This window comes from Panthera onca, chromosome F1 (genome assembly GCF_046562875.1).
Source record: "Panthera onca isolate mPanOnc1 chromosome F1, mPanOnc1 haplotype 2, whole genome shotgun sequence".
NCBI classification, from domain to species: domain Eukaryota; kingdom Metazoa; phylum Chordata; class Mammalia; order Carnivora; family Felidae; genus Panthera; species Panthera onca.
Window position 1 is genome coordinate 4,165,686 of NC_138355.1, and position 26,665 is coordinate 4,192,350.

At 56.1% G+C, this 26,665-nt stretch overlaps 1 protein-coding gene across 12 annotated transcripts in view; it reads left to right on the forward strand.

Annotated features, from left to right (window-relative positions):
- The window catches only part of CNIH3 (cornichon family AMPA receptor auxiliary protein 3), a 199,001-nt gene that overhangs the window by 97,270 nt on the left and 75,066 nt on the right, over nucleotides 1–26,665 (forward strand). For 3 of the 12 annotated variants that reach the window (XR_009613330.3, XM_060643284.3, XM_060643285.3), the window contains exon 1: nucleotides 13,251–14,080. The exons of 5 other annotated variants lie outside the window; for them this stretch is intronic. Coding sequence is in view for 6 of the 7 variants with exons in the window: in XM_060643284.3 (XP_060499267.3) it covers nucleotides 14,000–14,080 (81 nt within the window). In the remaining variant the exon portion in view is untranslated. Of the gene's footprint in view, nucleotides 1–13,245; nucleotides 14,081–26,665 lie in introns of those variants that run through there. 4 more of the 12 variants (XM_060643286.3, XM_060643288.3, XM_060643282.3 and 1 more) reach the window with 4 other exon arrangements.

Genomic DNA, 26,665 nt, shown 5'->3' on the forward strand with positions numbered 1-26,665 from the left:
CAACGGAAAGGCAGAGAAAAAGTGCCGATGTAGACCCTTCCTTTTGTCATGGAGCAAAGGGTGGTAAAAATATCACCTTGCCGTCATCAGGACGGCAGAACTTGAATGTGATGAACAAACATCGTTATCATTTGACACGGTATTTTGGCTCCACGATTCAGTATTGTGAGCCTTCGTGTGAGATGAGGACATGGGAGTCTCAGAAATGTCCATGCGGGTTGGCCAGCGTTAAGTCTGTGACGTTAGGACCGAGGGGTGTGTTTGGGAACGCGGAGGACCCAGCTGCTGCTGGTGTTGAGGGGGAAAATTTTTCCTCTTCCCTTCAAAGCTCCCCCGGCTGGTCTAAGAACGACATTGACACGATGAGACAGACTAACAGGAACAAATTGAATTTAATCTCATACCTCCCGGAACCCCACACATGAGAGGTTCAAAGACAGAAAAGGTAGGGTGAGACATTTGCCATCTGGCGCTAAGGCATGAGTCGGGGGGCCTGGGGCCTCAGAGCGGAGGATAGTGTTGGGTAAGAAGATGTTTGCCCTGCCACACAGGCGGGCCACTCAGATATAATCTCTCTCTGGTCATAACTCTTCATTCTGGGCAGGAGCCCCAATTTTCATTCTAGGACGTTAAGGCAGGGCACAAGTGTCTCTTGAGTCGGCTACACCTTCATGGCCTTCATCTCAAATAGGCCTCGTGCCAGAGGGGCACATTCTGGGGAGACTTGCTCTGAACCCCTTCACTGGCTTCCCCAGGAATCTGTTACAGGCCAGTAAGACATTCGTGCATGTGAACGACCCCGGAAACACCTTCTGTTCTTAGCCTACACGGCTTCTCTCCGTTTCCTTCCCTTGAAAATCCCAAGCCTGGGGCACACCCCTGGAGCCTGAGTCCCACGGTGTGGGCCACAGTTTAGCCCTCCAACCCCATCTCTCGCCTCTCGGGGCACCCTGGGATCCTCCGTGCCAGGAGATGCCCTCTCTATCATGCTTCCACGACTTTGGTCTTTTGCCCTTTGCTTATAATGCCTTTCCTGCCCTTTCCCTTGATCCAAATCCTACTCACTTATTTTTCAAGGCCTGACTCAACGTCCCCTCCATCGTGAAGCCATCCAGCCCCCACAGTCATTCAACACGCATGTAACAAGCATCCTGCCTATGCCCGGCATGGTGCTGATGTGAATAAAGGTGGGGATGGTCCCTCCAGGGGGTCACGTATGTGCCTCCTTAGCCTACGAGGGGATGTGCAAGGTACTGGTGCGATTGAATCAAGTGTGGTTCTTTCACTCGCGAAAGTCCCTGCCCCTGGTCGTCCTGAGCTCTGCACGTGATGAATCCGCGTCTCCGCGGAGATTGAGACGGGAGCATTCAGGTCCCAGTTTCGTGTTTGAAGTAGTTTTTGAATCTGTAGTCGGGCAACAGTCTCGAAAGGTAGACTTTTGTTGAAAGAGAAAAGGGCTTTCTAGAGATACAAGTCGTCCCCTCTCATGGTGAGAACCGACTGGGCCTGTGCAGGTAGGTCATGGGCTCTTCCCTGAGCGTAGGCAGAAGTGCAGATCTGATGTGGGGAAGTTCTCACCGCACGGGAAAAGGACTTGCAGAGGGCTTACAGGCTCAAGCCCCAGAGCACACCCACGTGCGCCCCACACTTCTGCGTTCGGGATCTTTCCGGACTCACCCTACACGCTTCTTCGTCCAGCTGTGCCCTCACCGTAAGCTGGTAATCCCGCAAGGACACTGGCTGCCCCGAGTTCTGTGAGCTGCTGGTCCGGCAAATGAATGGAACCCACATGGGAACTGCCCATTTACAGTGTTAGAAGGAAACCACAGGCCCCAAATGGAATCACTCATGCCAGGCCGCGTCACCGAACGGGCTTAACACCTAACCTGACTGCAGTTTCAACCTTCCCCCGGAAATGTCGTCTGAGCGGGCCAGGAATGCTCTGGTCAGCACGGTGAGGCACTCTGTCCAGAGGGCCTGTCCGTCCGAGGAAGGTGAGGTGATTCACCTGATAAGATCCCTGCCTTTTCCCCCAAGGGAAGGCCACCTGGCCTGAAGCAGTCTTGTCTTTGCTTGCCTCACCCTCTAGCCTATAGAACCTTCCTCGTTGTAAACTCCCCAGAGCTCCCCTCTACTTGCTGGACGAGGTGCCGCCTGATTCCTGAGTCGATTAATGAAGAGGATCAGATCTTCACATTTACTCGGTCCAATTTTGATTTGTAACAATGGGTCGGAAGCCCGGTAGAGACCTGCACTTGCGTTTGGCCTCTGAAGCAGGGGATGGTCTCGGGGGTCCGACGCCCTCTCCGGGTGGGCAGGGTCTGAATTGGTGAAATGGTAGGTCACCCAGCTGCTGTCAGGAATCGCGTGATGTGGGGGAGTCCTCCCATCAGGGGACGGAAGCTGACTCGTGAACCATCTGGTTCTCCCAGCGGCATCAGCATCTGGAACCGCTCAGGGGTGACGCGTGGTGACCTGGGGACTCTGGGGACGTGAGGGCAAATTCTCTGCTTCCCTGGGACACCGCCAGCCCCTTAGAGAAAGTCTGGCTTTGATGCGACTGTCGCGGCATGGTGTGTAGAGCGGGTCGAATGGGTAGCCCCCAAATCTGGGTTCACCTGGAGCCTCAGAATGAGATCTGATTTGGAAATCATTTGCAGATGGGATCCGTTAAGGCTCTCTAGAAGAAATCCTCCTCGATTTAGGGCGGGGCCTACGTCCAGCGACTGGACTGGTGCCCTTATAAGGCGGGTGAGGACAGAACCCGGGGAGAGACGGGGAGGACGCAGGCGGAGACGGGGCGATGCAGCCACGGGTCCAGGAGCGCCAAGGGCCACCAGAGGCTGGAAGAGGCGTGCAAGGGTCCTGGAGAGACCATAGGGGGGCATGGCCCTGCTGACATCTGGGCTTCAGACTTCCGGCCCCCAGCACCGTGAGAAAATCAATTTCTGTACTGTAAGCCCTCCAGGTTGCGGGACTTGGTTCGGGAAGCCACGGGAGAGGGTACCGTGTGCCCCGGTGGGTGGTGCTGGTGCTCTGGGTCATGTTCCTGTTGCCCGTGCCCAGCGTGCTGCCATGGGCCCCGCAGTCTGCTCGGCTGGTGGGGGTGTGGACCTGCCCGAGGAGCCGCTGAGGGAGAGGAGGCCAGACACCCAGGACCTCAGCCTGGGATGCTGGGAGACACCGGTCACAACCCAGGAGAGGTCAGGTCCCAGCAGGTGGACCGCAGGCCTGTGCGGGATGCCGTAAGGTAGGAAGATTCCCCCTGCACCTGGTGCCATCGGAGAAGGAAGCAGGTATGTGGCCAGCGCCCCTTTGGAAACAGGAAGCAGATCTGATAGGGAACTCGCACTTGGAAAGTCAGTGCACATATACGGGAAAGAAATGTTCCCAGTCTACAAGAGCCTGAGCTATTTTTTTATCGGAAAATCTGTGTGTTGTCAGTGGGGACTGAGCACAAGGAAAGACTAGTTATAGAAAATCTATTTATAGTTTTTGCATGTTTGAGTTTTAGTATATAAATTCCCCGGCATCCCTAAATATTTACCATAAGCTGTGTTTTTTCCCTCCTGTGTTTGCTTCCAAAACTAAACTGTGAACTCTCTGTGGGTAGAGATGATGTTGTGCCTCTTTGGATATCTGTCCCCAAGACTTAATGGGACAACCCAGACACATACTATGGTGTCATTGAGTGTCCGTTGAATGAATGACAATATTCAAAATGTGTAAGTAGCATTTTCTTTTATTTTTCCTCAATAGCTTTCTTTCAAGTTTTTTTTTTTTAATTTAGTATTTACTTTTATTTTTTTACCAGTCTTATTGGGATCTGTCATACAGAGCTATACGAGCCCAAGCTGTACAGCATAAGGTGCGATATGCGTACATATTGTGAAATGCTCCCCAGGAGAAGGTTAGTGAACACCAGTCATATTTACAATGAGCCACACTTTTACAATTTTTCATCTTGGGATGAGAACTTTCAAGATGTCTTAGCAGCTTCCAAATGTAGGGCACCGTGCTCCCCACCGTGGTCACTATGCTGTGTCCCCAGGACTCACTCGTCTTATACCTGGAGGTTTGTACCCTTCGTCCCCTGTCACTCATTCTTTGCTAGATTTTTAAAAAATTTTTTTAATGTTTATTCAGTTTTGAGAGAGAGAGAGAGAGAGAGAGAGAGAGAGAGCGGGGGAGGGGCAGAGAGAGAGGGAGACACAGAACCCCAAGCAGGCTCCAGGCTCCGAGCTGTCAGCCCAGAGCCCGACGTGGGGCTCGAACTCACATGCTGTGAGATTATGATCTGAGCCAAAGTCGGATGCTCATCTGACTGAGCGACCCAGGCTCCCCTCTTTTCAAGTTTTAAAGAGTGTGCAAACTTTCTCAGGGGCTTTGCCTTAGACCTGCACTCTGCAAGAGCCTGAGGACCAGGGTGCAGGCTCAGGGTCCGGGAGGAGCCAGGAGGTGGCGGTGGCTCCAGATAGGATGTCTGTCCCTGCTTGGGACCTCGGCTAGCACAGGAGTCCTGGCCCTGGGCCCGCGACTCCATCAGAGATGGAGGAGGGGGATTTTTCAGAAACAGCATAGTTTCTGGTGGGACCTTTGCAGCTGCTTTAACAAGAAACGTATTTAAAACTCCCACAGTGTAACCTGGGCTCTGAGATGAAAGGCTGGACTGAAATCGTTGCTGCTCAGAAAACCTGTCTGGGTCTGCAGTCGCCCGGCCTTTGCTGGACGTCAGAGCAAGCGAGCAGTTGAATATTCGTGGGCACGAGTTCCACGCACCTGCTCGCACCGTGGGGGCCCGGCTACCCCGTGCTCCCACCCACCCTCGCTCTTGTGAGTCCACATTCGAACCAGAATAACGGTTTGGTCTTCTCTGGTGAGACGGAGCGTCTGGGGTAAGTGACAAGCAACATTACTTCCTATGCACGGGCAAAACCGGTTCTGTGCTGGGTGAGGGCAGACCGTGGCCCTTTTTCAGAGCAGACTCTTGGAGGGTTCGGTGGGGTCTGCTGTTTGCACAAAGTGTTCATTGACACTTGGACACGTAGCTCTGATGGCTGCTCCGTATAGGGTAAGACTTTGCCCCAAACTCGAGTTTTGGGGAGGAGAAGAATTATTTTTAAGTTAATTTATTTTGAGAGAGAGAGAGAGAGCAAGTGGGGAAGGGGAAGGGAGAGACAGAATCCCAAGCCGGATCTGAGCTGTCAGCACAGAGCCGACTCAGGGCTCAAACCCATGAACCCTGAGATCTTGACCTGAACCGAAACCAAGAGTCGGACATTTAACCGACTGAGCCCCCCAGGTGACCCAGCATATTTGCTTCTAATGGCAGCACCGTACCTGGCACGCGGCAGACCTTGACTTCACTTGAAGTTGTTCTTATTTCCTCCGGGTGGGCATTCGAGGCCGCCATTCGAGGCCGCCAAACTACTTTTCTGGTGATGCTGTGTCTCTCCCTGTTAACTCAGTCGGACGGGCCTGTTAGTAGTCGACGAGGGCACCTGCACCCCTTTACTTCCCTGGATCCTACCTGTGCTCCTGGGTGTGGTTGAACGGTCACGTCCTCCCTACAGGTACCCCTCGAATCCCAAGTCACTTACAATACACAGGACTCTGGGGCCGTTAGCCCAGGCCCTCTGGGAGGCTCGGGGGATCTGTGTGGGCAGATTGCCTGGGTTTGAATCCTGGCCCCTCCGCCTACTGGCTGTGTGTTCCCGGCAAAGTTCCCTGACTTCTCTGTACCGCTGGGCGTCGCCAGTGGCATGGGGGGGAGGGGCTTGGTCTCACTGCGGAGACGGGTTTCCTGGAGGCCCATTTCAAAGGATCAGGAGAGACCACGGACCGATCGGGCCCAACCGTCTTGCCATCTGCCCCTTGCCCCGCACACCGGGACGTACTCGGGCCTCGGTCTGCGGGTCCCGGATAGCGAGCTGTACGACGGCCCATTCTGTGCGCGCACGCTCGTAGCTGCTACGTTTCTTGGCTCTCTGTCCCGGAAGCCAGCGTCCCTGGGCCGCGCCGTCTTTGCGCTCAGGCTTCCGCGTCGCGCATGAATCCTGGCTGAGCCTGCAGTTTCCCGTGTGGCCCGACGCAAGCGCTGACCCTCTCTGAATGTCCGTTGTCACACGGGGGCCTCGGAGATGCTGACACACACGTGGCAGTGCGCGAGGATCGGGGGAGACCGGGCGTGGCACGCGCTGGGGGGTCGGGTGCCCCCCAGTTTACAGAGGGAGACGGAGATTCAGCACGTAGAGGGGTGACGTGCCAGGGCGGCGTTCTGCGGATATGAGGTACCCAGAACGGTCAGGTGCGCAGAGGTCGGACGTGAGACGGTGGGAGCCAGGGGCTGGGGGAGGGGAGAATGGAGAGTTGCGGTTTCGGTGGGAGAAGGGGAACGTTTTCTGGAGACCCTCGAGTGAGGGTGATGGTTGCACAACTCGGGGAATGTCCTTCATGTCACAGAACGGAATGTGTAAAAACCGGTTAAAAAGCGACGTTTCATGTATGTGTTACCACACCCTGCCCCCCCCCCCCCCCCCCATCAGGTGGAAATAAGGACTCGGCCTCCGGAGGACACGTGACCCTGGAGCCCACGCCTAGCCAGGGTGCCCTGGATGTGTCACCTGCCCCAGACCCCAGAGGATTTGTGCCCTGCTTGTCAGGAGGGGACTTGGGGGGCTGCGGGGATCAGAGCAAACGGAGTGAAGGGATCTGCAGGCAGGCCTCATCGGAGCTGCGGGAGAGCTTCCTTTCTGGACGCTCCTCCTTCTGGAAGCCGCGAGCTCTGTGCACGGTGGGTTCCACATCGGGAAGGTCGCTTGGCGAATAAAGGACGTTTGCAGGCCGCGGTCGCCGCACCACCAAAGCTTGAAACGGCAGCTTTTCTTTATCTGCTGGTGACTCAGCTCTGGGCTGGGTTCCGCGTGGTGCTGGCCGCACTTACAAAGGGCCTGGGGCAGGAAGAGCCAGGAAGGCCTCCCCCAGGGCGTCACCTCAGCCTCGCGACCGGAGAGCGAGCGGGGACCCGCGGGGCCTCTCTGTCCTCGCAGAACGTACCTCATGAGTTGGATGGATTTTCGTTAATTTTTGGTCACCCTCGTTCCGTGGAGCTTTGCAAACCTCGTTTGGTGAAGTCACAGCGTTTAACAGACAGGAAAGGAAATTCATTCTGCTTCTTACCTGTGTCATCGCTTTATGTAATTTACTAGATAATCGAATAGCTTTCTTGGGATTCATAATTGGCTTTGGTTCAAGTGGTGCATCGTATTTCGTCTCCCTGTAGTTTCTCTGACTTATCCTTAGCTTAATTACTTTTGCTGAGTGGCGTTGAATGAAGTCGGTTTAACAGAAACACTTACTTGTTGTAAAGTCACACGGAGCAAAAACAACAGAGGGTTGTTTTCTAAGGCTTATTCTTTAAATTCTTTTTCCATTTTAATGTTTATTTATTTTTGAGAGAGAGAGAGAGCAGAGACAGAGTGCAAGCAGGGGAGGGGCAGGGAGAGAGGGAGACACAGAATCTGAAACAGGCTCCAGGCCCCGAGCTGTCAGCACAGAGCCCGACGCAGGGCTCCAACCCACGAACCGCGAGATCGTGATCTGAGCCGGAGTCGGACGCTTAACCGACTGAGCCACCCAGGCGCCCCTTGAATATTCTTTTAATTCTTGATCTCAATCCCCAGATTATCACATGATTTAATTCTTTCTGTTTATTTGATGTGTGGTTCTTGTTGTGGACCCGACTGTGTCCCCCCCAAATGCATAAGTCGCAGCTCTAGGCCCCAGTATGGCTGCATTTGGAGATGGGGACCATACAGAGCTGATAAAGGTTAAGTGGGGTCAGAGTGGGGGCCTTGATCCCATAGCACTGGTGTCCTCGTAAGAAGGGGAAGAGACCACAGATGCCTCTTCCCCCCCTCCCCCAACCTCGACGCGTGAGCAGAAGAAAGGCTGGTGAGGACACGGGGAAGACAGCTGCGGCAGGCCAGGAAGAGGGGCTCTCATCAGAAGCGATATTCCCGGCCCCGTGACCTTGGACGTCCAGCCTCCAGAACTGTGAGAAAGTAGACTTCTCTTGTATGAGCCATCCAGTCTGTGACATTCTGTTATGGCGGCCAGAGCAGGCTAATGTGATTGATCGAATTTACATCTTTGATGGCATCATCCAGGGAAAATCGGATACAGTGACTTAGTGCCAAATTTAAGGCGTTTAGACATGTTTCTAAAACTTTGTCTGAAATGCCAGAATTTCTCCCCTAACATATAGGTACTAGGCCCTGTATGGACAAGATTTCCACAATAATATTTCCCACTGATCCCATTTTTCTCAAGCACTGACAACAAAGTTTGGGCTTTATTTCAGATGTTGTTCCTTACGACGTCACGAGACCAACAAGATTAGATTTAAATTTCTCATTTTAAGATAAATTGTTGATCTGCTTTGATGCAAAACACGGACGTGTCATAGAAAATGAGTATTTTGCTGTCTTGATTTATAACTTTTCAATTAAATTGTTTTCTCATTTCATTGGATGTATGTTTTCTAACAAGTGGGACCACAAATCTAGAATGCAATGTGGGCTCAAATAGATATTATTCTTGTTTAAAAAGCTCCTGAATATTTCATGTTTGGAAATGCTTGAGCATGTTTAAGCACCCGGGACCGGTCCAGCTGGGACGTCGGCAGGAAGCAGCGTGGGCAGATGACCAACCGATGGCAGTGGGAGGAGCTGCCCGGTGTTTGGTGCGTGTGAGGCCCCCAGACCCCCTGGGCAGCCCCAGCCGAGGCTGATACCGAGTTTCCTGCCGGTCAAGCAGGAAGGGGACTCAGAGTTAGATTTCAGTTGTTTTCGGGAGAATGAAGAGCAGGTACGTCGAGCAGGCGCGAGTCAGTAATCCGCGGCTGGCTTCTCCACGCGCGTGTATGTGCCACGCGAGTTCTGTGAACACAGTCCTGAGTCAGACAGTGCCAGCTTAGATACACATGCACGCGGGCTCCCACCGGGCACGGTCACTGAGCTTGGCACGCTGCTGCCAGCAGCAGACGTTCAACCCCAAAATAATTATCGTTGGGTAAATTACCCACGAGGAGAAGGTTAAAAAGCCCTGGGGGCGAGAGGTGTGGAGGTGTGAATCTTTAGATTCTGGTTTGAACAAACTGGCTGTAAAATGCAATTTGGGAAAACCAGGAGCGTGCGTGTGCAAGGGAGGGAGGGGCAGAGAGAGAGAGAGAGAGAGAGAGAGAGAGAGAATCCCAAGAAGGGGCTGAGCTGTCAGCGCACAGCCCGACGTGGGGCTCGATCCCACGAACTGTGAGATTGTGACCTGAGCCGAAACCAGGAGTTGGACGTTCAGCCGACGGAGACACCCAGGTGCCCCCCACCCCCCAAAGTCAGAAGTTTTATTGTCTCAGTCTATAAGAAGCCAGGGAATTGGGAGTTCAGGCTTGGTTTGGTGGCTCTATTATGTTGTCAACGGTTCTTGCTCTTTTTAGCTTTCCCATTCTTAATGTGTTGATTGCTTCCTCATTATTGCCAGATGGCTGCTGTACCTCCAGGAATCACATCTGCATTCCAGCGCAAAGGGGTACATATCTCATAAGCTCCAAGACTGTCACATGGCCACTTGTGGCTGCATGGCGGCTCGGAAAAAAAATAAAACAGTTGCCCTTTCAGTGTCTACGGTAGATGAATCTATGTAGGTTGGTCACTCAAAATCCATTCCCCATTGCTTTCTCTCTTGCCTTCCTCAGGCAGTAAGTGTTACAGGCAATTCTTCCTTCTTCCTTCTTGTCTTTCTTCTAACTCCCATGTGAAGGGGTTATTTATAACCTCACCAATTAGGCTGGGAATCCTGTGGGTCCCTGACATGTGCCCACCACCGCTAGAGAACATTTGTTGAATTAATACACTATAACTGCCTGCAGCTCTCACTTTCTGAAATTCTAGTCCTGTAGACAATTCTGCAGCAGGACTGGGGAAAGGTCAAGAAAAATAGAGGCTGAGATATGTATGGAGCCTTGGAAGTCAGAGTGGTGGGATGCGGGATTCAATTTTTGTTTGACATTAGATTTTGACGTAGACACTCCTGATTCTGATAATGCTGGGCCGGATAATTCAGACCAATCCTCCCACCATACACAGTTTAAACAGCTAAATAAAATCTCTAAACAGCTTCTTAAAAGCATCAAAGACTTGCCCTGAGAGCAAGGACTTCTGGGGACAAGTTCGGAGAGGGGTCAGGATCTGGAGAGGTCAGCCCAGCAGTGGGGGCCAGTTTTGCCCTTTGGGGCATTTGCCGATCTGGAGGGGGGGGTGAGGCTGGGTTGGGCTTTTAGTGCTTTGTAGGGCTTGGGAAAAAGCCAGAGTCCAAGGACCACCAGGGCTTAGGACGTGATAAAAACCTGCTTCGGCCCGGGATCCGAAAGGACAGCTCCTTGTGAATGAGGGTGAAGCGGAAAAAACCCGCCTCGGGCAGACCACGGTCATCTGGTTACCCCCGAAAATCTCAAACCGCGAATTTGGAGTAGGGCAATTCTAGAGTGCTCGTGTCCCCCAGACACCCGGCAAAAGATGTAGAAAATCCTCCTTGGAGAAAGATAACATCATCTCAGTCCTTGAACTTCTGCAAATAACTTTTTTAAAAAAAAAATACAATTTATTGTCGAGTTAGTAACATAACTGTGCACAGTGTGCTCTTGGTAGATGCCCATGATTCAACACTTACAACACCCAGTGCCCATCACCCACTTCCCCCTCTCCCCCACCCCCCATCCACCCTCAGTTAGTTCTCTGTATTTAAAAGTCTTTTATGGTTTGCCTCCCTGTTTGTAACTGTATCTTTTTTTCTTTCCCTTCCCCCATGGGCTTCCGTTAAGTTTCTCAACTTCCACATATGAGTGAAATCATATGATATCTGTCTTTCTCTAATGTCACTTAGCCTAATTACCCTCCACTTCTGTCCACGTTGTTGCACATGGCAAGATTTCATTTTTCATCGCCGAGTCGTATTCCATTGTATATATAAACCACATCTTCTTTATCCATTCATCAGTCGATGGGCATTTGGGCTCTTTCCATACTTTGGCTGTTGTTGATAGTGCTGCTATAAACACTGGGGTACATGTGCTCCTATGAATCAGCATTCCTGCATCCCTTCAGTAAATTCCTAGCAGTGCTATTGCTGGGACGTGGGGTGATTCAATCTGCAAACAAATTTTTCTAAAAAGTTTGACATACAGTGAAAACTGGACATATGAGGAGCTAGGACACCATAAGCAAGAACCAGCAGAAATAAAAGACACTAGATCAGACCTGGAAGGAACTCAAAATATTTGAGCGATGGCATTTCCCTTTGATATTTTCTTATTGTTTTGGGGCCACAGAATTTATATAGCATAATTACCACCGTTAAAAGAAATGATTGGTGGGGCACTTGGGTGGCTCAGTCAGTTAAGCATCCGACTTCGGCTCAGGTCATGATCTCACAGCTCGTGGGTTCGAGCCCCGCGTCTGGCTCTGTGCTGACAGCTCGGAGCCTGGAGCCTGCTTCGGATTCTGTGTGTCCCTCTCTCTCTGCCCCTCCCCTGATCACACACTCTCTCTCCCTCTTTCTCTCTCTCTCTCTTGAAAATAAATAAACATTAAAACATTTCTTAAAAAGGAGAAATGATTGGTATAACATCGAAAGCAGAAAACAGAGCTGGGAAGGAGCATACCACTATTCTGTTGCTGGTTTCTGAGATCAGTCAACTCTGGTGTTTGTCTCCTCTTTTCCATTTCCATATTTTCCAAATTTTCTTTAACGAGAATTGATACTGGGAGACACACGAGTGAAAGAGAAAGTGATCAAATGTATAACCCAGAGCACGGCTGGATTCACAGTGCACAACCTCCACAGCTGTCCAGGGTCCTGGGCTCAGAAGGACCTTGTGCTTGGTTTAATGCTCTGCTGCTTCGGTCTTGAAATTCTTCGTTGTTGTTGTTGTTGTTGTTTTAATGTTTATTTATTTTGAGAGAGAGAGAGAGAGTGGAGGAGGGACACAGAGAGAGGGAGACACAGAATCTGAAGCAGGCTCCAGACTCCCAGCACAGAGCCCCACGCTAGGGCTTGAACCCGTGAACCCCTAGATGATGACCCAAGCCAAAGTCGGACGCTCAACCGACCGAGTCACCCAGGCGCCCCTGTCTTGAAATTCTTAATGACTTTTTAACAAGGAGTCCTGTTTTCATTTTGTCCTTGGCCTCCCTAGTCCTGCGTAGCCAGTCCTGACCCAGAGGCAATCAAATGCTGATCCGATGACCCCGTGTCAACACTACGACTCGCCCTAGTAGGTGCACTTCGCCGTTGAAAGGCGTCTAGTTTCCAAGTTGCAGGTGTGGCCAGGCAGCCGCAGGACATGTCGAGGTACGGAGCAAAGACCCCAGGGCCAGGAGCGTGCAGAGCCCGTCCTAGTCTAGGACTAGCTCTCCGTAAGCCATCCCTTCCAGCTCTCCAGCCGTTGGAATCGCAACCGTGAGCGGCACAGTTAGCACGCCAGGGTCCGAGCGGATCAACGCCGATGGGTTTGTTTTCGCGCGCACTCTGCAAGGTACCCGGTGCTCGGAGATCGGCTCCAAACCGTGATGCGCTTCCAGCCCCCCCACCGGGACTTGCCGGTCACGTTCCAGGACGTGTGCGCTTGCTTACTGGACGCGCTGACTTCTCTGGAATTTCTTTCACTGCCCTGTCAGACAGCCCCACACAGGAGGCACGGTGAGTTTCCCAGGCGCCGGGCCAGAGGCGTCAAGTGGGCACGTGACAACCCTGCGGTTTACCGAACGTGTAGCAACTTCCCGGCCCCTGCTAGGCTCTTACTTTAACCCCTTGAAATGGATTGGTAGTACTCTTACCCCCGCAATTATTTCAGATCAGGAAACCGAGGTTTAAGAAGGTTAAGAAAGTCGCCCGAAGAGGTCTGGCTCCAAAAGCACGTGCCCTTGACAACTGCACTGGACCAACGCCAACAACAGAGTCCCGCTCGGGGTCTGGCTGCCCCGACCCCAAAGTCAGATGGTGGGGGGGGGGGGGGGAGGTGGAAGCTGCGAGGGAAAAACGCCACTGGGGGCTTTTGCAGGGGCTGGGGCGTGAAGGGCATGACAGTTTGGGAAAACCCACCCTAGCAGCCCTGGCCCCGCCCCGGCCCCGCCCCGCGGCCGCACGCCCGCCCACCTCCCACCCCCGCGCCGCCGCGGGCACCTGCGGGCTGCAGCCGCGCGCGCACACACCGCCCCCTCGCGCAGCGCCCACCTCTCCCCGCGCACGTGTTCCGAGGCCCCGCCCCCGCTCCCGCCCCCGCCGCAGGTGTCCGGGGAGAGGCGGGCCGGGAGGGCGCGCTCGCGGGACCGGGGCCCGGGCATCCCCGCCGCGCCGCGCGGTCCTCGCCGAGGCAGAGGCGGCGGCGGCAGCAGGTGGAGCGGGTTCCCGGTCCGGCCCGGGGCTCCGGGGAGGTCGGGTCGCCGCGCGGGGCACCGGCCCCTCCGCACCCCCCCACCCCCCCCCAGACCTGTGCCCCCGGAAGGGAGCCGCCGGCTGCTCCGGGGTCCGCGGGGGGGAGCTCGCCGGGCGGCGCGGGCGGGGCCCCGGTGGCGCGCCCGCCTCCCCCTCCGGCTCGCGCGCGGGAAGCGGCGGCTCTTCCCCGGGACTCCGGGCGCTCCTCGCGCGGCCCTCGCCGGCTTTGCCTCGGGGGCCCTCTAGCCTTGTCCGCCGGAGTTCTCCACCGACCGCTTTCCTCCATTTGGGGACACTTCCCGCCGGCGACGCCCGAGCGCCCCCTGAGCGTCCGGCCGCCGGAGCTGCGGGGTCCCGGCCCTGCTCGCCGCCCCCGACCCTCGAGAGGCTCTCCCGCCGGCCTGCCTCCCCCCAGCCTCCGGCCTCGACGCGGGGGGTGCGGACCTGGTCCCGTCTGCGCCCCCCAACACCCCCGGAAGGAGTGCGGTCCTCCGAGGCCCCGCCGCCGGCCATGGCCTTCACTTTTGCCGCTTTCTGCTACATGCTGTCCCTGGTGCTGTGCGCCGCGCTCATCTTCTTCGCCATCTGGCACGTGAGTAACCGGCCGCGGCTTCTAACTCTTGCCGTGCGCCCCTTCCCGGCTTCTCTGAAGTGCACCTGAGGCAGGGGACAGGTGGCGGCATCCCGAGCCGGCGGCCCCGCGCTCCCTCGGAGCCCGGCTGCTGGCGGGAGGAGCGCAGGTTCCCGGGCGAGCCCCCCACCAGCCCCGGTGCGGGGCCCGCGGCTGCAACCCCCCGCCCAGCCGGCTCCTCCCTGCCCGCAGTTGCGGACCCGGCGGTTAGTCGAGTAACTGTAACAACTAACCCGGAACGTGTCAGCGTCTGGCCAAGGCACGTTTGGAGACAAAGTGGGAGAGGGCGCGCGGCGAGTCGGGACCGGAGGGCAGGGGACCGGAGGTGGAGGTCGCCTGTCCCGCGGCGAGTCTCCCCGTCCTCCGCTGCCACCAGCCCCTGCAAGACCCCAGCAGGTGGCAGACTGTCGGCGCCGGCGTCCCGCCGCCCTCCCCGGGCTACGCGGGCTGGGGGCCGTGGAGGTGGGCCGCGGGTCTGCAGGCGCGCTGTGGGTCCCCGGCGTGGAGCGCTTCTGCGTGGGGGCCGGGGGAGGCCGCAGCGAGGAGACCAAGCTGCGCCGGGCAAGCCCACCGCCCTCAAGGCCCCCTGCCCTCGCCCGCGGGGGGCCGGTGGGGAGGGGAATGGTGAGGTCGCCAGTTCCGGATGGAGCCCGCGGCGCGCAGCCTCCCGGCCCAGCGAGCCCGGAGGCGGGGAGGGACCCTGGGATGGATTCCCGGACGCTCGTCTCTGGCGAGCCCTGCGGAGCGCGCCTGCAGGGGCAGGTGCCGGGGAAGCAGACCAGAAGGGTTGCGGGGTGGGTGGGATGCTGGTGTTTCGTAGGAGAGGTTTCTAGAGCGTGAGACTAGGCTCGCGCAGCCCCTGGTACAGGCTCTCTGAGAGCGAGGACAGAGACCGGGCGGCAGGGAAGATGCTTGCTGGGCTTCCTTCCACAGCCCCAAAGTGAGAGTTGACCTGGGTGGTCCCCAGGCTTCCCCTTGCGTCTGGATGGTGCAAGTCTGTGCATCAGTCGGTTTAGGAATCTAGGGGGAATTGGGGGTGAGGTGGGGTGGGGGGAGAAGGAATTCAGACACAGGAATTTCAGGGCAGATCAAAAATCCTGCGGTGGGAAGTGATGGCATTTTGTGGCCTCTCCTCTGCCCCAGGATCCCAGGTCTAATCCTCGCTACAGCATTGAGTCTAGAAGTTGTTGACGGTTATTAGGAGAGAATGAAACTTTACCTAATTTAGAACGAAAAGGGGTGCAGGGCAGATCACGCCCAAACAGGGCAGCACATACGTGCTCATGTCTTCAAGGGAGTTTTCTCTGCTTCCTTGGATTTGGGGAGCTTCCTTGCATTTCAGAAGGCTCATGATTCCCTTGTTTCAGACACTACACTTGCTGTTTCTTCGTGTCTTTGCCTTGGCTAGAGGGTGGCAGGAACCAGGGACTCCATCCAACTGCCAGGATTGGAGTTGTCTGAACAAGCCTCTGAAGCAGAGCGGGTAACCAGCAAGAATAATTTGCTGTCACTCAGGGGAAGATAATAAATAATTCAAGAGCAGGTTAATTAAATGGATGGTGGGTGCCGCTCGTTGACTAACAGATGTGTGAATCAAAGCCAGGCGTGCCGTGATCCATCGGCCCCGCCAGCCAGGTCCCCAGCGCCCACCCCCTTGGCCAGGGGTAGTCGAATGCTGTCAGGTCCCGACCAGATTCCCAGTGGGAGTGCTGAGATTCCAGTTTCTAATAATGAAAGGAATCTGTGCTGTTTGAATCCACATTAGAGGAAGCGTTCCGAGTCTCTAGCCTCTTGTTTCTTTCGTCTGTTCCTTCTCCCTTCCTCTGGATCAAACAGCCCAGAGCCTCCCCTCATTGATCGGGCTGCTGAACACTGAAAGGGGAAATCGATGCACATGTTGTATGTGTGGGTGTTGCTTATATGGTGGTAATTACTTCAAGGGAAATTTAGGAGAGCGAGTTCTGGGTTGGGCGGTGGTTTGCTTTCTTTCTGGCTTCTTCCTCAGATATTTTTTGATCTGATAAGGCGTATTGATCGCCTAGCCTATGTGAACATCCCCAGGAATGAATTGGGCACTTAACATACACCGCAGCTGGGGCCATGCCCCGTTGCCGGGTCTAGGCCGTAAGTCACGAAGACGGCACTTTCTTCTTGTCAATGGTCCACACCTGCTTAGGGGTCACGATGGTGGCTACTGGCATTGAGTGTGGACAGCAGGCCGGTTCTAGGCACCGACTGTTTACTTCCCACCGGAGGCCTGGGAGAAAGGGTGGCTGTGGCCATAAGCATATCGTTTTCAAGTCTCATGTTTCACTTTGAAAATTTATTTGCGTTTGTTTTCAAATGAAAATATTTTGAATTACCGGTTAATTTTACATCAGACGCTATTTGCCACATTTGGAATGTACAGAATGTGAGGGTTTGTTTTCCGGTGTGTTTGTGTGTGTGTGGCTTTGCATGCCTGTGGGCACATGGGCTCTTTCTGCCCCGGAAGCCCTTTACTCCTCACAGCGGACATCTTATGGACCAGGGAACTGTGGATCAGAGAGGTTATGAAACTTGCACAGCTGCTGTGTGTCAGAACTGGGACTGCAGCTGAGTCCGAGCCTGGTGTGCCCGTGTCTTTTTTCCAGCTGTGGTTATTATCTTTGGCGTGTTTAACTTTGATAATAGTGGATCACGCTTTTACCCAGAGGATTACGTTTCTCTGCATAAATACGATATCTGGAGCTGGAACTTCTGGCTGGAATCATAATCACAGAGACACCTAACATGTGTCCCTTTTAAGAGGAGGAGATTCTGTTTCGTTTTGTAAAAAAAAAAAAAGAAAAAAAAATCAGTGTTTCTGCTTATAAAACGATACAGGCTCCTTGTGGAAAATTTCGAAAATACAGGGACACCTATAGAACAAGATCACCGTTAACCTTATTCTCCAGAAAAGATTTGGGTGTTTCTTCTTTCAAACATTACGTGTTTTAAAAAATTGCCTCTGGATGTTTAGAAGGAAGAAGAGGTGTTGTGAAGGGTTTCGGATGTGGACTGATGTCCGTTTCCAGCCAGGATAAAATGAGCAGCGTTTACTGGCACCAGGCCTCTCAGCACCAGCTTGGTTGGGCCTTTTGCCGACTGTCACGTTTGTATAAATACAGATGAAATCAGTCTTTGAAAAGATCAAAGTTTCATTTTCAGGGTTTTGGCTTTTAAAGTTTTTTTTTTTTTATGTTTATTTATTTTTGAGAGAGAGAGAGAGAGAGCGAGCATGAGTAAGTGAGTGGGGGAGGGGCAGAGACAGATGGAAACACAGACCCCGAAGCAGGTTCCGGGCTCCAAGCTGTCAGCACAGAGCCCGACGCGGGGCTCGAACCCACAAGCTGTGAGATCACCACCTGAGCCGAAGTTGGACACTTAACCGACTGAGCCCCCCAGGCACTCTTAAAATTTTTTAGTACCTAGAGTCACTTTTAAGAACACCTGAGTTTTGACAGCATAGGAATAAAATTAACGCCCGATAATACTTGCTCTGGTTCCGGGCAGTGTGTGCCTCGGGAGAGGTTTCACACCCTGACAAAGGATCACAACACGTGTTCACCAAGAGGCGGCGTTGCGGGCAGAACGTCCTTGCACCTGGGCCTTTCAGCCAGTTCCAGCCTGTCACAGGTCCAGCCCTGGGGACCGAGTAAGCCTCTCAGGGTTTCCAGGCGTCCATCTGGAAACGTGAAGTGGCTTATGTGAAATGGTAGGGTGCCGGGGGCTACACAGCCTGTTTTTTTGAGACCCTGCTTTGGTCTGCTTGGGTAAGGGTGCCTGTTCCGTCTGGGACAGCTCATCCCCTCTTGCAGCTGAGGTCCCTAGCAAGCGGTGTGGACGCCTCTCCAGCCCCCGCCTGGAGGAAGGAAGCTCCGTGAGCACCTGTTCTGGGTCACCGGGTTTCTCCAGAGCCGGGATGGTGCTCGGCAAGTACGAGGGCTCAGCAAACACCCGCAGGATAGCTTCTCCTTCTCCTTGGGCTCCACACGCTTCTGGCCGATGGAGCTCGTTTCTCACGTGGCTTCTGCCCCCGGGTGGTTTGGGCACGTGTGTTTTCTGCCGTCCCAGCACCTGGAAACTTGGGAACCTGTTGTGTTCCAGAAGAAGACTGGCCATCGCGGGCGGTGCAGGGCGCGGGGCGGGGCTTGTGTGGGGGGCACGGGGTGGGGACAGGTGCTGGCTGTTACCAGAGAGAGCGCCTTCCATCGGGTGTGACAACTGGGCTGGCTGCCCCTGCAGGGGACAGCCTACAGCATCATCGTGGTGGGTCCCCCACCGTCAGGTGGCAGAGGGGAGGGAGGAGCAGAAGAAGGGGCATGGGCCCCCAGCCTGACTGCTCGATGAGGTTCCCGGCCCGGCTGGGGAGGGATGTTGTGGGCCCACAGTGACGTCTGACTGTGACGTTCGAGTTGCTGAACAAACAGCAAAGGCAGATACGGTTGTGATCGGAGCATCCTCCTGTCCTGGCCCTGCAGCCGTGCTGGGCCCAGTCCCCTCCTGCACTGCGAGGCCCGTTCACCTGGCTTGACTCCCGTCCGGCATCCCCACCCCTGCCCACGGCCTGCATGGGGTTCTCCGCTGCTGTTCTCCCTCCGGGCAGATCTGCAGACTGGCTCCCTCCCCACCCCACGCCCGCTGCCCTGTGGATGTCCGGTCTCCTGTGTCCTGTCGGCCATGCCCTAAGGGGTCCCTGCAGGACCTGGCATCTGTCACAGTCTCGTGCCCTCTCCACGGCCCCTGCTTTTCTTGGGGGAGGGGGTTGGGCAGGGCTCTCTTGCATGCACTCTGCTGTCCTGGTCGTGGCCCCATGTGACTGGGACCATTTCCTGTGCCCCACCCTGTGCCACCGGCCCTCACCCACCTCCAGCCAGCTCTCACCACTGCTCTCGGCCCCTTGTGCTCATGGTCTCAGAGGGACCCGCCAGGGACTCCCTGTCTGCCGTCTGCCCATGCCCAGGGCCGCTGGAGTGGGGTCGTGTGTGGCTCACCTTCACCTCCCGACCCTCCGGTCAGGTGATCCTGGCTGGTTCTTTCGACTCCTGCGATGCTGTTCCAGATCCGTGGTGTTTTCCCAGAGCCCCTGAAGGCCCAGCCCTCTCCTTGCAGAAGATCTCCCTTGGGGCTGACGGAGAGGGCACAGTCACTGACAGGGACACCTGGATGCCTGCCTGTCCCTGAACTAATGCCTCTGCTGCCACATTTCTCCTTCCTTCCCAGACTCGGAGCCTCTCCTGCCGGAGGCTCCGTCTTCCCCTGCTGGCACCCGGGGATGTTGCCCGCCTCCTGTCCCCAGCTTCCGCATCCTCGACCACCAGTCCATCCCCCGGAGTCTCTGAGCCTGCGGATGAGCCATTTGTCCGGGCCCTCCTGACTCGGGGGCCGGAGTCGCCTCACCTCGTCCTGCCTCCCCGCTCCCTCTTTCTGTTCTTGTAGCAAGTGCACAGAAAAGCAGAGTCCGAGAATCCCCCTGGTCGCGTCATCTGGAATCAGCAGATGTTAGCGCTTTGTTGCTTTGATTTCTTGTCCACACTATTTCAGGCATTTATTTCCTCTGGCCGCTGCCTTGCGCCCACCTCTTCTCCGGTGGCCATGGCCTCGCGCCTACCTCTTCTCCGGTGGCTGTGGCCTATCTGTGGCCTTGACGCCCTGGCCCGCATCCTCCTCGTGGCTGCTCTCATGGCCTCTGTGTTCCTCCTCGTCTCCTCTTCCTCCCCTGCCTCCACTGACCTGTGGCTGCCCAGTGCCCGTGTGCCGGTGCCCCCGGCCCTGCAGACTGTGTGTCGGGCGGCCTGCCCCACACCCTCGGCCGTGCCCTCCCCGTCCCCGCGGTGACTGCCCACGGTGGCCCGGTCTCCCCGTCAGCATGTATCCCCGCCCCCCCGCCCCGCAACCTCGGCCCAGGCCCTCGCTCTCAGAGCGTGCCCTTCCAGACCAGCACCCTTGGTTAAATGTCACCGGGATGACCCCCACCCCCCAGCCCCTGCCGCCGGGAGTGACCATCGTTCCCGCTAATAGGACCTCTGCGTGTTACCTTCCTACCACTTTCGTGGCGGCCCAGTTAACAGTTCGACCTCATTCCTGGTCTTCCGTGTTCTGGACGTTCTCACCTTCCTGCAGGTACCTGCTCGGGCTGTCCCCCCGGGGCACTCTGCCCACACCTGTGTTCACCTGCGCTCCGCCCCAGCCTCTGTCCTCGGCCCCCTGGTCTGAGCACTGCCGCCGGATCAGCGGTCCCTTTTGTCTCTGCACGTGGACTGTAAGCTCTTCTGGGGCGGGAACTGCCCCCCTCATTGTAACCTGCGTCCTCTGCAAACGTCCCTGTGGTCGGATCTGGGTAACTCACTGCCCCAACCCAGGCTGACAAACTCCCGCTCAGCGGACGGTCTCCCAGACCCTCCTGGTTACAGCAGCAATCCAGGTGCTTGTGAAAAATGCACGTTCCTGGGCCCCACTGGAGACCCGCCTGGGAGGTGGGAGCCCAGAATCCCCGAGTTGGGGGAGACGCTCGATGCGGCATGTCAGCCTGGGTGCTGGGGAGGAGGGCCACGCTGGTCTGTGGTTCCGAACGGCAGATGTCGGGACGAGTAGCCGTCACACGGTCTGACAGGACGATGTTGGGGCCGCGCCAATTAATGCTTCGCGATGGCGGGCGCACGGCGTCCCGCGGCACCTGTGTTTGACCATGGGTGATGGTGATATACACCATTCTTCTGTCCCTTGAGGGCCGGGTGTGGACAGTCCCCTTGTGGCTCAGATAAGGCAGATACTAAGTGCCAGCCTGATGTCTTTGCCATTTGGATTTCTTCTGACTTGCTTCTTCTTCTGGGAGAGGGAGGACCCTTAGAAAAAGGCTGCGGACTGTGTTAGCTTAGAGAAGAGAGTCACCACGTCCTGGCATGGCACTGTGGCTGGGCACACGAGGTACACACCCAGATCCGTGGGGCTGGAGGTGGAGGCGGGATCTTTTGTAGCCGGGACCTCTGTGTGTCAACACAGGTGACTGAGACTTGCAGGAGCTTCTTTTAATGCCTCTTGGAATGTGATTAATTCCTGTAAAGGTTACTGAAAATCCCAAGCGCACAATTAAATCCTGAATTGGTCTCTGAGTACCAACCCAGAACCCAGCGATGAGGCTGGCAGATATTTTTAATTTGACATAGAAAGAGAGGCAGGCATGAGACGTTCTCACACACGCTGAAATAAAGCCCAAACACAAAACACTGAAAAAGGTACAGAAATCAAGAGTAAGCTGCAAGGCTGTCACGGAGCCACCGACATGCCCGCGTGCTCAGCGTCCGGGGTGTGAGGACGGCACAGCCTTGGTTGGGGGGCTCCCTGCCACGGGCATGCTCCCGGCATGGTGGCCGCATGGCTCGGCCGCTGGAGGCTGTTACAGTGTCGTGTGTCCGCCTCCGCGGGTCCACGTCCGTCTCACGCCCTGGAGCCACAGCACGCCCAGGTTTGTGTTTACTCCTCCCTCTTGGACCTAAGTTCTGCACGTTCTTCCACGTGTGACCATGTGTCTTGCCGTGGTCAAGCCTGCTTGAGCTCAGCAGCGACCCCTGGGAAAGCTGCAGATTGTTGGCCCCTGTCCACAGGCGACCCAGGGTCAATGTGTAGGTGACCCGGGGTTAGTGCACGCATGTGACCTGGGGTTAGCATGCACACGTGACCTCGGGTTAGCATGTACACGTGACCTCGGGGGTAGCACGCACACGTGACCTGGGGTTAGCGCGTGCCTCAGGCTGCACGTCTGCTGTCCGTGAGATAGAATTGATGGAGGGCAGGCTCTGCCGTCCCTGTTATGCATTCGTGGCTACGATGAACAGGTGCGGAGCGTGGCTATGGTCGGTGGCTCTGACTGGTTGTGAGGGGAATGGCAGTCGCCTCTTTGTAGCCTGGTTTGTGTTGTGAATCCAGAAGCCTCCTTGAAGAAGAGGGAGCCAGTGGCTTTGGGGACAGTGATGGCCACCCCCGGGGAGTGCCCGGCTGTCCAGCGAGCGCGTGGGTGCCTTGCACCCGGGCCGAGCCCGTCTCTCCGAGACGAGTGGACGCAGCAGTCCCAAGGGGACTGTCAGAGGACCGGCTCGCCCCCCCAGGACTCGGCACCCCTGTGTGACGGGGCTCTGAGAACGGACCTCCCGTCACCACCTGGCCCCCACGCTGGCCTCTCGCTGAAGGGTTTGTGGGCGCCTCTGTGATGGGCAGGCAGAGGAGCTCGCCTGCTCTTGCCGCCTTCTTAGCCCAGCTGGTGCCGATCAGGGCTGTGGAGCCGGACGGGCACACCTATCCGGTGCCCCTCATTTCACCGTCTGGTCCAGGTCCAGACTTGGGCAGCCTCGTCAAGACCCCGGGTTTGTCCGCTTCTGGCCTTGGCTGGCCTTTCTCTGAGTCTGCCTGGCTACCTGCCTGGGACGGGGACCTCACGTGGCCTGGCGGTTTCTACCTTGGGCTCTGTCTGGCTCCCCTGCTCTCTTAACTTTTATTTATTTTTTTTATGGTAATGAAATACACGTAACATAAAACTTACTGCTTTCACCCAGTTTTAAGTGCTTGTTTCAGTGGCATCGAGCACATCCCCACTGTCGTGCAGCACCCCCCCCACCCCCCCCAGAACCTTCTCCTCCCGAACTGAAACTCTGTCCCCACCAAACGCCGACCCTCACTGCCCACCCAGCCCTGGTACCACTACCCTCCTACCTCCTGCTTCCCATCTCTGTGACTGCTACCACTCCATGTGCATGTGTAAGCCTGTGTCTGGGCACAAGTTCAGTGTGCGTGTGCAAGCCTGCATCCGGGTGCGAGTTCCATGTGCATGCGCGAGCCTGTGTCCGGGTGCAAGTTCCATGTGCGTGTGTAAGCCTGCGTCTGGGTACAAGTTCTTTGTGTGTGTAAGCCTGTGTTTGAGCATATCTGTATGCGTGTGTAAGCCTGTGTCTGAGCACAAGTTCCACGTGTGTGTGTAAGCCTGTGTCTGGGTACAAGTTCTGTGTGTGTGTGTGTGTGTGTGTGTGTGTGCGCGCGTAAGCCTGTGTCTGAGCATATCTGTATGCATGTGTAAGCCTGCGCCTGAGCACATAGAACTTGTTCTATGTGTGCGTGCAAGCGTCTGTCTGAGCACATCCGTGTGCGTGTGTAAGCCTCTGTCCATGCACAAGTTCCGTGTGCGTGTGCAAGCCTGTGTCCGAGCAGGATGCCCTGGAGATTCCTCCGTGTTGAGGCACATGTCAGATTACATCTGTTGTGTGTGTTCCATGGTGTGAATATCCGTCCTCTGCTGGGGCCGCCTCGGGAGGGGGGGCGGTTATGTGCCCGTGCTGCTGGGGACATGGGCGTGCACATATCTCTGGTGCCCCAAAGTGGAAACACGGGATGGAGTGGAAATTCTGTGTTCTTTCCAGGCAGAGACTCTGGTCCTGCCTGTGCTGCGCCAGATCCGTCTGGACGTCTGACCCCTGGGGCTGGCCTCTCTCTGCCTTCCTCCTGGACGGGGCTGACCAACAGCACAGCAGCACTCGCCCTGCGTCCGCTCGTGGGCTTGGGTATCTGGTCCGTGTTGCTGTGTTCCTCGGGAGTCCTCAGGTCTTGTGGGAGAACAAAGTAGTTACAGAATATTTTGTCAAGTTTCCGCTTTGGGTCCTGGGTGTACAGGTTTTATGGGATGCAGCTCTTGGCTTTGCTGGGGGAAAACGCCCCTTGGCGCAGTCATTTCTTCCTAGGGATTTCCTCTGGCAGAAAACAGTGTTTTCTCCCCGATTTTAGGCCTGAGAACTGAGGAATGCACCTGAGTGAGGAACGGAGAACTCAGGGATCTTGTGAAAATGTTGTTGTTCATTAAAGCCTTATTTGCATTTCCGCTCTCACAGTGTAGGAGGAGGCCCGGAGGCCCAGCTCTGCGGAGGAGGCGTAGGCGGCCGCCAGGGGGAGGACCAGGCAGCTCACCTGGGCAGGGAGGAAATGGGAGAAGGCGTTTGTCAGCTCATGGGGCCCATTAGGAGGATGGCTTCATTTTCTAGTCCCTTTAAGTTGCCTTGAGTCACAAAAGTGGCTTAAAAAAACCAAGGAGGTTTGTAAAAATGTAATTTCCCTCAGTTTGTCTGACCCTGTCTCTCACACACAGTTACCAGCACAACAAAATACTCCGTAACAGTGAAAACCCCACCCTTTCCTGGCCGCACGTTTTGGGAGGATGCCTTTGCTTTCCTCTGTCCCCCCACCCCTGGGTGAGTGTTGGCGGGCCGGTGGGGGAGGCAGGGAGTGCCCGCGTGCCCATGGTTTGGGCTGAATCCCTCCATGGGGGCAGTTGACCAGACAACATTCACCCAGCCCTGGTCTGCCTGGGGGTGGTCAGAACCTGGAACTGCCCGTTTTGGGGGTTGGCTGGACGCCCTCTGGCCAGAATGGAGTTGTAAGTGGTCCTTTGCAGTGTCTGTAAAAACCCTAGATGCGCTCAGGACACGTTTCTGACTGAATAACACCCTGATCTCTTTTCTGTCTACCACGTAAGGAACCGCAGGCCAAGACACCGCGAACCCACGTTATGTCCCCTCTCCGTCCCTTGGCTTCCCATGCCCAGATTTCTCAGGATGTGGCCGCACGGTGCCCCACCGCCCCCTGCGGCTCCTCCCGCCGACCAGCTGCTGGGAGTCTGCGGTGGGTGGGGAGGCCTGGAGTCAGGGGCGCCGGGGCCTCAACCACTCTGTCTCCTTCCCCCGTCCTCTCTTGCTTTGACCTCCTTTTGTTCCTTCTTGCTGGCGTAGATCCTGGGCCTGCCAGAGGCTGCACAGTATTACTGAGCCCAGCCGGGGGGCCCCAGGGCCAGGTGGGTGGCTGGCGGCGCCCCCTCCCCCAGAGCGAGGAGAGCTCTGGGCTGACATTTCCAGAGCAGCCTTGGGCGTCGTTGCTGGTTTCGCCTTCACACGGTCCATTTTGGCGCTGGGATACGGCTCTCCTGCTGGGGAAAAATGCAGGGGAGGAACGCAGAATCTTGGAGCCGACTTCCTTGTTTTTTTCTTATTGGCAACTGATTCATGAACCCTAAAAAAAGAGTTGATGGCAACACAGCCAGCTAGCCATAGCAGCCCAGATGGTCCTCTATATAATAGAGACATTTGTCTCTTGGATAAAAAAATATTTAAATGTGTTCTGTGAGCTGATTGAGAAAAGGAATCAGCAAGTGCAGGGCTTGTGGGCACGGAAGAAGCCCAGTGATTCCAGCCCCCAGAGTGCGAAGCTTAGGAAGTGGGAATTGGCGGTAGAGAGGGCGGCTGCGAGGGGGGCCCTGTGGGAGAGATGGCTCCAGGGTGCCCCCCCGTCCTACCCCCCGGCCCGCAGGCCGGACGTAACCCACCCTGGGGCGGGCCGCGGGCACGGGGCATGGGGACCAGACCTGTGTGCACGTGGACGTGGAGGGGCTGCCAGCCGGGGTGGGTTCACAGCAGCTGTGGGGAGACCAGGGCCAAAGAGAACACGTTTGTGCCAACCGTTTCCAGATCCCACACTGAACAGAGAGGCAGACGATCCCGCTCCCCTCCCCTTCTCGCTGGAAATGGCGCAGGCCTGGTTGCCGCGTGTCCTGGGCGGGCCGTTGCACGGGGATCCTCGGACGATCGGGGGCGTCGAGCTGTCGCTGGCCGCTTTGTGAGCAGGGAGGGGTGGGTGACCGCCCGGGGCGGAAGAGGGTAGTGGCGGCGGGCAGAGACGCGGGATCGTCATCTGGAGCTGGGGATCGAGCCAGATGCGCAGAGCATCAAGCCCCTTCCTCGTTACTGGAGCGTGACTCATCCCAGGGTGGTTTTTCTTGGAGGTTCTGAGGGCGATGAGGGAACTGAGCCGAGGCCAACAGAGCATATGTGCTGAGTGCAGAGAAACGAGTGGAGAGAAATGTGTTTCGTCTCGACACCCTTTTCCCTCATTGGCCGGCATTGGCAGTTTTAGAACCAAAGTCACGCCCTGGAAAGGGGCTGGCAGCTACCTGGGCAGGTGCTGATGCCGAACGGTGTTCTCCCGCACCCGCTGTGTGGATGTGCAGTCCCTGAACCTCCTGGTGCATGTGCATGTGCGTGCATGTGAGCGCACATGTGCCCGTGTGCATGTGTGTGAGCATGCATGTGAGCATGTGTGAAGGTGAGTGTGCAGGTGTGTGTACGTGTGGGCATGTGTGCAGGTGTAAGTGCACATGTTCCCGTGTGCATGGGTGTGAGCATGTGTGCAGGTGTGTGTATGTGTAAGCATGTGTGCAGATGTGTGCGTGTGCATGTGTGAGCATGTTTGCAGGTGCATGTGAGCATGCATGTGTGTGGGTGTATGTGTGAGCATGTGTGCAGGTGCGTGTGAGCATGTGTGCAGGTGTGTGTGAGTGTGCAGGTTCATGTGAGCGTGTGTGCAGGTGCGTGTAAGTGCATATGAGCAGGTGTGCAGGTGCATGTGTGTATGAGCATGTGTGCAGGTGAGTGAGCGCAGGTGCATGTGTGTGCCTGTGTGTGAGCATGTGTGCAGGTGCATGTGTGTGTGTATGTG